We start from the raw sequence: 10769 nt of genomic DNA, 5'->3' as shown, positions 1-10769 counted from the left end.
TGGATAAATTGAATTTTTAATGAATGTTTTCAGAGACAGATATTAGAGGAATATCTTTTTATGACAAGTAAAAAAGTCTGGGTCAAAAACTTGCAAAACTTAAGCAGCATGCTATTTTATGATTTATACTAAAATTTTAAAATACTAAAACTTTAAAAAATTCTATAAATAAAATTACCACAATTTTCTAGGTTGTTTTTTCTCTCTCTCTCTTCTCTCTTTTTTCCCCTAGGTATTTTAATAAAAGACATTTGGTAATTAAATTCTACTGTCAATTAAACTGATGAAGTTTATTGGTGTTAAAACTATAACAAAGTTGATCCTAAAACATTTTGCAATGCAAAATTATTTCACTCAAGGAGTGTTTAATAATTTGAATGCCAGGAATTACAAGCAATTTTCAAAAGCAGACTCTCACATTCATAAAACTTTATACATCGTTTGTACTAACAGATATTTATACTACTAAAATCAAACATGCATCACTTCCAAACATTCTTGTATCATGATTTTTTATATTACATTATTTAACACCATTCCTTCGTCACTACATGTATTATCATACACTTGCACCATTTTCCTTGGATTTCTGATCTTTATCTTCACTCTTCACATTATCCTATATAAAATAACAGACAAGGAAAAAGTATATTTTATTAGAGTCTCTTAAATGTAACTATAACAAATAATAAACATTAGTAAACAGAGATACTCCATTTTAATATCTATGGAAAATTGACCCTGTGGGGCAACTATGTTCAAATCTTTAAATTCTATGCAGAATGGCTTCTAGTATTTGAGAAAGCCATCTGAGCCCTGAGAAATGAGAAGTCCTAAGGAATAACAGTAGTGAATTCCTTGCACTATAGCTTTTTTTCTTCTTGTTCTGAAAGAGAAAAAAGATTGTAGATCTCTATTATTGAAGTTAGTTTACAATGGCATTGAATTACTGGATTTTTTCCCTAGTAACAAAAGAGTACTAGTAAATTAATTTTGAGAGTGCCAAAGAGCTTCTCAACTCTGCCCAAAAGTAAATGGGTTTTAAAAAGAGTGGTTTTATCTTCCTCAAATTCAAATTCACTGAGGAATACAAATAACATTTGCTATAGGAAATAAACCATGTTGACATCCTGAGTAGGTTCTAGAAAAATCTGATATTTAGGGAATTGCTTTTGAACAATCTGATGAAGGGCAGAATGCTACCATTATTTGCTCCTAGAAAAACCACCAAGAAATAGTGCGAAATAGATTAAAAAACTGGAATAAATTATGAAAACATTGAAAGTACAAACTACTAACCTTGTTGAGAACAGTGTGGATTTCATCCATTACTGTGGATAAGTTTCTGATTGTCTTATTCAGTTGGTTTTCAAATTGCAAATTCATATTTTCTGAAATCTTTAAGTTATCTTGTAATTGACTAAGGTCCTTTTTAACTTCTCTGAGTTCACCAGAGAGGCTTTTGTTGGAATTCTCCAAATTTAATATGGTTTTTTCATCTTCATCTATTAAAAAATGCATATGCAATTCCTTAAAATAGCCCACAAATGTCAATTTCAAAAATTACAAAGCAAACTGCAATACTAACTTAAGTTTTATATAAGTATTACTTCTAAAATCCAGGTTCCATTTTTTTTTTTTAAAGATCAGATGTTTTTCTTTTCTTTTTCAAAATATATTTTATTGCTTTTTTTACAGAGAGGAGGGGAGAGGGATAGAGTTAGAAACACCGATGAGAGAGAAACATCGATCAGTTGCCTCCTGCACACCCCGCACTGGGGACGTGTCCACAACCAAGGTACATGCCCTTGACCAGAATCTAACCTGGGACCCTTGAGTCTGCAGGCTGATGCTCTATCCACTGAGCCAAAACGGTTAGGCCTCCATTGTTTTATTTTTTTTTAAAATATATTTTATACAGAGGAAGGGAGATGAAGAGGGGTAGAGAGCTAGAAATATCGATGAGAGAAAAACATCGATTCAGCTGCTTCCTGCACACTCCCTACTGGGGATGTGCCCGCAACCAAGGTACATGCCTTGACTGGAATTGAATCTGGGACCCTTCAGTCGGCAGGCCGATGCTCTATCCACTGAGCAAAACTGGTCAGGGCCAGGTTCCATTTTTAGATGATTGCATAGATTAGACAAAGTAGCAGAAACCAGTCAAAAATAGGAGGATGAAACCCTAGCCCATTTGGCTCAGTGGACAGAGCATCGGCCTTCGGACTAAGGGTCCTGGGTTCGATTCCTGTCAAGGGCACGTACGTACCTTGGTTGCAGGTTCCCGGCCCTGGTCGGGGCATGTACAGGAGACAACCAATTGATGTGTCTCTCTCACATCAATGTTTCTCTCTGTCCTCCTCCCTTCCACTTTCTAAAAATCAATGGAAAAATATCCTTGGGTTGCCCTAGTCGGTTTGGCTCAGGGGATATAGCGTTGGCCTGTGGACTAAAGGGTGCAGGGTTGGATTCTGGTCAAGGGCACATGCCCAGGTTGCAGGCTCGATCTCCAGTAGGGGGCGTGCAGGAGGCATCCAATCAATGATTCTCTCATCACTGATGTTTCTATCTCTCTCTCCCCCTCTCCCTTCCTCTCTGATATCAATAAAAATGTATTTTTAAAAAATCAGATCTTTAGAAAAAAAAAAAAAAAGGATGAAAAGGATGCAACAGAACAACAAAAAAAACTCGAGAATATGCCTGGTCAGTATGGCTCAATGGTTGAGCATCAACCTATGAACCAGGAGGTCAAGGTTTAATTCCCGGTCAGGGTACATGCCCGGGTTGCAGGCTTGATTCTCAAGGTGGTACATGCAGGAGAGAGCCAATGATGACTCTCTCTCATCATTGATGTTTCTATCTCTCTCTCCCTTCCTCTCTGAAATCAATAAAAATATATTTTTAAGAAACAGCAAAAAAAATAACAAAAACCTGAGCATACACATGAAGATCTAAAATTAAGTCTCATATAGCTAAGCATTTTCTTACATTTAACCAAAATGGTCAAAAGTAAAGTTAAATTATGTGGCCTAGACTAAAATATATGATATATAATATGTAAAGGTATGTATGTATCTACACAAATATAGGTTCTCCCTAAAATATATACACACACTCTGAATAATTATAAAGGCAGTATTTATTAAACTACCTTTCATGTTCAAAGTTGAGCTACCAGCTGTTTAAGTGTGTATACATTTTTTGGGGACACCCTGTATATAGCCCAATAGGGTGTTAGAAGTACTGACACATCCAATTCTGTTCTTACCTGTTTTTTCTTCTAGTAACTGTAGCTTCTGCTCTACTTCAGCTCTTACTTTTTCACTCTTTTCCAATTTTTGCAACAGGCTTCCTACATCTACCATTGCACCATTGTAAACAATAAGGCCAACATTTTCTTCCACATCCTTTGATTCCTGTTTTACTGTTGGTGTTGGAAGTAATAACCTGTTTCCTATAATATAAAAGGTACCATATTTTACTTTTTCTTTAACTAATAATACTTATATAGTGGCACAATTTTAAAATAATACTCGCAAACCTAGCATATCTTCTTGCAGTGCTTCACACTCCTCATGGTTTTCTTCATCTTTTGAGGTATCTGTTAATTTCCGATAAAAGCAAGATTCACGGAGTACTACTTTATTAAGAAGCTTCTTTACCTGTTATATAAGTAAACAAGTTACAAAAATGAAAATAATTTTTTACTCCCCTTGAACAAAAACTGCGTTTTCTCAGGTACTCACTCCCAAGGAGAGCACTTAATCTTTGAACAATCTTCCATAAAAACTTAAAATCCCAATTATAATTTGAAAAACCTTTTTTACACTATTATTATTATTTTTGTTAATCCTCGCCTGAGGATATTTTTCCATTGATTTTTAGACAGAGTGGAAGACGGGGAGAGACAGAGAGAGAGAGAGAGAAACATCAATGTGAAAGAGACACATTGATTGGTTGCCTCCTGCACACACCCCGACCAAAGCTGAGGATCGAGCCTGCAACCAAGGTATACATGTCCTTGACCAGAATCAAACCCAGGACCCTTTAGTCCACAGGGCTGATGCTCTATCCACTAAGCCAAACCAGCTAGGGCTGAAAAATTTTTGTTAAAAACAAAAGTCTAACGCTGAAAGAAAAACTAACATAAATTATATGTACAAAGACAGTTATTATAGTACTAGTACTAGAGACCCAGTGCATGTATTTGTGCACCAGTGGGGTCCCTCGGTATGGCCTGTGGGGATTGGGCTGAAACCGGCTCTCTGACATCCCCCAAGGAGTCCTGGACTGCGAGAGGGTGGTTCTCAGGTGATGCACCCTGGAATCGGGCTTCCGGCCCTGATTTCGGGTGCGTCACCCGCAAACCACAGCTGCCAAGTCACCACAGCTCAGGAGCTCCTGCGTTAAGCGTCTGCCCCCTGGTGGTCAGTGCGCATCATAGCTACCGGTTGGCTGGTCGAACAGTTGGCCGGTTGCTTAGGCTTTTATGTATAGACTAGAGGCCTGGTACATGGATTTGTGCACGTTGAAAGTAAATTAATTAGAAGGTGGCAGGTGGGGTGGGATTGGGCAAGACAGGCTGGACACTCCCTGGAGCCAACCTCTCGCAGTCCCTCCCCAGCCGGCGACACCTGGGGCCGTGCCAGGGCTCAAAGGGTGTCTGCAGAGTGAGTGGGGTCCCTCCAGCAGGTGGGGTCCCTTGGCCTGGCCTGCAGGGATTGAGTCAAAACCAGCAGCCCGATATCCCTTGAGGGGTCCCAGAGTGCAAGAGCGTACTCTGCAAAGTTGCTGTTCCTCAGCAGCTCCTGGATTGAGCATCTGCCCCTGGTGGTCAGTGCACATCATACAAGTCCTTTGGTTGATCTCTTACCCACCCCCTCCTTCCCTCTTAGTTTGCAATTCTAAAAAATTAAAAGCCAGCCAGCAACTGTGACTAGTTAAAGGCAATTATGCACATCTATATCATGTAATGTTAAACAGTCATAAAAAGAATAAAGTGGGTCTCTAATTTCATGGTAGAATGCCCATGATAGATTGTTAAATGGAAAAAAAGTTGTCTATCAATATGTATCAAATGATTTCATATATATTGGATGGGAATTAGGAGAGGGGACATTGAACTTTTTTTTTTTTTTAAATATATTTTATTGATTTTTTACAGAGAGGAAGGGAGAGAGATAGAGAGTTAGAAACATCGATGAGAGAGAAACATCGATCAGCTGCCTCCTGCACATCTCCCACTGGGGATATGCCCGCAACCCAGGTACATGCCCCTGACCGGAATCGAACCTGGGACCTCTCAGTCTGCAGGCCGACGCTCCATCCACTGAGCCAAACCGGTTTTGGCCATTGAACTTTTTAAAAACATATTTTTATTGATTTCAGAGAGGAAGGGAGAGGGAGAGAGAGAAACATCAAGGACGAGAGAAAATTATTGATCGGCTGCCTCCTGCACATCCCCTACTAGGGATCAAGCCTGCAACCCAGGTATGTGCCCTTGACCGGAATCAAACCCGGTACCTTTCAGTCTGCAGGCTGACGCCCTATCCACTGAGCCAAACCGGCTAGGGCGACATTTAACTTTTTTATACATTTCATAACTGCTTGACTGTACTACTATATTTAATACATATATACTATATTGCTTTTATACTTAAAAAATCTAAGAGATAAAAAAAAAGTTACTTAAAAATGCTCATTTTAAATATTCACAAGATTACCTGAGCCCGAGAAAGATGTAGTCCAAGAGTATAAAGTATTTCTTCCAAATCCTTTTCAAGAAGGTAACCACAATGACTTTGATCAAAATAAACAAATGCCATTAACAGATCCCTGTTAACTGTGATCATCTGAGTCTTTTCTTTTTCCTAAAGAGAATATAGAAGACATAGCATATAATTTTTACCCCTGAAAAGTGAGAAATTGAGACTATGTCCATATAATAATAAAAATTGGAAAACACCTTTACCTCATCTTAGCTCAAATAAGTTGATATCTGGTTTATGTGTATGGGAGAAAGGAATAAGATATACTGGTTATCTGACATAACCACAAATATAAAAATAGCAGAATTTTGCTCTGAGTGGTAATATATAGATATACAAGGACCAATAAACTTCATAACTATGTTATCCTACAGGGGGAGCTCCGCTCAGCCACAAGCCGGGCTGATGGCTGTGAGCGCAGTGGTGTAGCGATGGCAGGAGCCTCTCCCGCCTCCTCCGTAGCCTTAGCCGCAGTCAGACATTCCCTGAGGGCTCCCAGGTTGCCAGAGGGATGTCTGACTGCCAGTTTAGGCCCGATCCCCCAGGAAGCAAGCCTAAACTGGCAGGTGGACATCCCCCGAAGGGTCCTGGACTGTGAGAGGGATGAGGGGACCCTCCCTGCCCAGTGCACAAATTTTCGTGCATCGGGCCTCTAGTGTTTAATAATAAGCCTGGATTATGTAAGAAATGGAATTATCACATTATAAAGAACACAGTAAGCAATAAATACCTTATCTTTAGAGGGTCTCTCCTTGCAATACCTGTTGATATCTCTTTTGTCATCTCGTTTGTTTATTTCTTCTTCATCCCGATCTGCAAAATCAATACAAGAGTAGCAACAAACTCAATACAGACTTCAACTACAACAGAGACAAAAAATACTTTTCTATTACTAATGTTTTCAAATGACACATTAGCAAATGGGATGTATTATAGAATTATACCCCTGAAACCTGTATCTTATTAACCAATGTCACTCCAATAAATTAAAAAAGAAAGAAAGAAAAAAAAAAGGCATTTTAGCAAAGAAACACATAAATAAAAATAGTTTGGATTTTGTAAGAAACAATTAAAAATAAAAGAATCTTATAAACTGACTAGTGCAAAGAAAAGACTGGCTTTATTTAATCGGATAAAAGAAACTAATTCTATAAATATCTGGATGGCACAATTTTAAGAAACCTGAATTTTATACGCAAAACTGAAAATAACAAATTTAAACAAAACACAGAGCCAAGTATATTTTCTAAAAGCTAAAAGGAGTAATACTTTCAAGAATAAATAATTTAAATTAAAAAAATAAAAGCTAAAAGGAGCCCGGCTTGTGTGGCACAGTGGTTGAGTACTGATCTATGAACTATGAGGTCACAGTTCGATTCCCGGTCAGGGCACATGCCATGCCTGGTTGCAGGCTTGATCCCCAGTGTGGGGCATGCAGGAGGCAGCCCTCTCATCATTGATGTTTCTCTCTTTCTCTTCGTCCCTCCCTCTCCCTTCCTCTCTGAAATCAATAAAAATCTATTTCTTAAAAAGTAAAATTGCATACTTAAAATAAGTGAGTTTTGTGGTATATATTGGCAATCTCAACTGTTATTTAAAAACCTAGAAAATTGACAGTGGAGCTTTACAGGTACTTTATGGCTGGCATCTATGACTGGTTAGGTAATCTATTGTAAAGTATTTTGAATATCATTCCTATTGGTAAAAGTTTGATTTAAAACTTGGGCGATATCTTTCAACCTGGCTGCAGCCATCAGGTAAGCCAAGAAGGGCACTTACAAGTACATCCAGGAAGAAGCAGTCTGATATAATGCGCTTTCTTCTCAGGGTGCACTGCTGGCGGTACTGCCAGCTCTCTGTTCTCCACCTGGCCTCATAAAGCTGGGATACAAGGCCACGCAAGGTCATGTCATAGATCAGATTCATGAGCATAGTGGTGGCCACAAACGCTCAAGTCCTAAGGGTGCAACCTAGGGCAAGACTGTCCATCATATCATGGTAGTAACCAGCTAAAACTTGCTGGAAGCCTTCAGTCTGCTTCTGAGGAAGAAGCTGGGTGGCACTGTGGAGCCCTGAGAGTTTTGAATTCTAACTGGTTTGGTGAAGTTCAATGCACAGATTCGTTGAGGTTACCCTCATTGATCCATTCCATAAAGCTATCAGACATCCTGACACCCAATGGGTCACCAAGCTGTCCGCAAGCACCACTACTGGTGGTTCTTGCTGTGCAGCTTAGAGAAGGTGCAATACTCTCCAGCTCCACTGTTACCACTAATATATGTTTGCAAACTTTTTACCTCATAAACAATTAGGTAAAAAAAAAAACAGCAAAAAAAACCCTTGGATGTATAATAGTCTTCATAATATTTGAAAAATGCAAAAATCAGCCCTAGCCAGTTTGGCTCAGTGGATAGAGCGTCAGCCTGTGGACTGAAGGGTCCCAGGTTTGATTCCGGTCAAGGGCACATGCCTGGGTTGTGGACTCGGTCCCCAGTAGGGGGTGTGCAGGAGGCAGCTGATTGATGATTCTCTCTCATCACTGATGTTTCTCTCTCTCTCTCCTTCTCCATTCCTCTTTGAAATCAATAAAAATGTATATATATAAAATAAAAATGCAAAAATCAGTTTTCTTTTTTTAAATATATTTAAGTCTCTCACCTAAAAATAAAATTACTTAATATAAAGATTTTTTCACTAAAGAATAGTTTGTATTCTAAAAAACATTAAAATTATAGACTTCAAAGATAAAGCTACTAAACAACAAATATATTTTTTATACTAAGAAGAAATGAATTTTTATTGTTGACAGTATCACAATGTCTCCCATTGTCCCACATGTTGGCCTGCCTCCATTCAGCCCCTATCCCACTCCACACCTTCACCGCACTATTGTTTGTATCTATGGGCTACATATAAGTATATTTTCTTTTTAAAAAATAATATATTTTTATTGATTTCAGAGAGGAAGGGAGAGATAGAATCATCAATGATGAGAGAGAATCACTGATCTGAGAATCACTGATCGGCTGCCTCCTGCCTGCCCCCTTCTGGGGATCTAGCCTGCAACCTGAGCATGTGCTCTTGACTGAAATTGAACCTGGGACCCTTCAGTCCGCAGGCCGATACTCTATCCATTGAACCAAACCATCCAGGGCTGTATATACGTTCTTTAGAAATAAATTTGAATCATACCATCTTCTTCATCCTCAGCTTCTTCTGCTTCCATTGGATCATATTCATCTTGATTATCTTCTTCAGTTTCATCATCATCTTTAGAATCATCTTTTCTTTTATCTTCTTTCTGTAATTTAAAATACCTTAAAATTAATAAGCAAAACATCTTGCCAAATATCGACTTAGAACAAACAAAATAATTAAATCCACTAAACTTACTTGAGGTAGAATCACATTATATATTTATTACAATAATACACTTTAATAATTAACTGCCATTCACAATATATGTAAATCATATCATGCTGTCTGGCTTAAACAAAAAGAATAAACTATAAAACTAGTTATAGATGTTTATATAGGCTTAAATCAAAGACTTAAATTTCGAATACACTAAAAGTTTGTTTTGCCTTTATGTTTTTTGTTTTTTTTTAGTTTGCATTAAATGAACCGTTTATTTTTATTTTTATTTTTTTTAATTTATTGCTTGAAGTATTACAAAGGGTATTACATATGTGTCCATTTTATCCCCCCGCCCTAGACAGTCCCCTAGCCTCCCCTATCCCCCAATGTCTTATGTCCACTGGTTATGCTTATATGCATGCATACAAGTCCTTTAGTTGATCTCTTACCCCCCTACCTCCTGCCCCCCAACCCTCCCCGGCCTTCCCGCTGCAGTTTGACAATCTGTTTGAGGCAGCTCTGCCTCTGTATCTATTATTGTTCAAAAGTTTATAATGGTCTCTATTATCCATGAATGAGTGAGATCATGTGGTATTTTTCCTTCATTGACTGGCTTATTTCACTTAGCATAATGCTCTCCAGTTCCATCCATGACGTTGCAAATGGTAATGCCTTTATGTTTTACTATTCTGATGAAACTCATCATTATTTGTTATATTCTAGAGATTAATTGGAAAACTTCTAAATTAGGTTTGGTGGTCAGAGAAATTATTACAGACCTTCTTTTCATCTCTATCTTCTTTCTTATCTTTATCATCCCCCAATTTTCTTAGTTTGGGTTTTGGCTCATCAATTTCATCATCTCTTTCTTCTTTTTTATCTTTTCTCTCATCTCTTTTGCTTTTCTTTTCCTTTTCTTTTTTGTCCTCTTTCTCAGGAAGAGATAATAATGATTTGTATATTCTGACACCAAAATCTCTTTGAAGCATTTCATTGAAAAGTTCTGCAAATAATGAAACCTATAAAAAGATACCAACAGTAATCCAGACAACTTTAATAGAAATACTGAAAAAAATCCAGTACAGTCAGTAATTTGTCAAATAACTTGCAATATCTAACAATTAATGTGCACTAAAAACAGTTATAATAATTGATGTCAATGATGTTGAGAAGCCTCCAAATCCTCAAAAATTCTTCTGAAGATATAAATACTGTTTAGTATCCTTTTGGTCAAATATTATTTTTAAAAAACAAATGTATGCTATAGAAAATCAGGAATAGAAAAAACAGAATCTCTACTACCTTATACAATTAATCTTCATGATAAATGTACTTTATTCATTTATCCAAGTTTTTTTGTTTTGTTTTTTTAATGAAATGCCTACTGTGTACCAGGAACTGTTCCAGGCACTGGGGATATAGTGTGAAGAAAGTAGATAAGCATGGCCAGTGTGGCTCAGTGGTTGAGTATCAACCCATGAACCAAGAGGTCACCAGTTCAATTCCCAGTCAGGGCACATGCCCAGGTTTTGAGCTCAATCTCCAGTACTGGTTTACAGGGGGCAGCAACTGGATGATGTTTCTCTCTCATTAATATTTCTATCTCTCTATCCCTCTCCCTTCATCTCTTTATAAAAATCAATA

At 37.8% G+C, this 10769-nt stretch overlaps 1 protein-coding gene across 1 annotated transcript in view; it reads right to left on the bottom strand.

The window, feature by feature from the left end:
• Positions 1-263: 263 nt before the first annotated feature.
• CCAR1 (cell division cycle and apoptosis regulator 1) overlaps positions 264-10769 on the bottom strand; it is a 61449-nt gene continuing 50943 nt past the window's right edge. The window contains 8 exon segments of the mRNA XM_036336916.1: positions 264-619; positions 1300-1505; positions 3269-3454; positions 3542-3662; positions 5724-5870; positions 6499-6581; positions 8961-9069; positions 9905-10144. Coding sequence (XP_036192809.1) covers positions 560-619; positions 1300-1505; positions 3269-3454; positions 3542-3662; positions 5724-5870; positions 6499-6581; positions 8961-9069; positions 9905-10144 — 1152 coding nt within the window. The 3' untranslated portion in view covers positions 264-559.

The sequence above is a fragment of the Myotis myotis genome, unplaced genomic scaffold (genome assembly GCF_014108235.1).
Source record: "Myotis myotis isolate mMyoMyo1 unplaced genomic scaffold, mMyoMyo1.p scaffold_m19_p_15, whole genome shotgun sequence".
Lineage (NCBI taxonomy): Eukaryota > Metazoa > Chordata > Mammalia > Chiroptera > Vespertilionidae > Myotis > Myotis myotis.
This window is presented reverse-complemented; position numbering and strand designations above follow the sequence as displayed.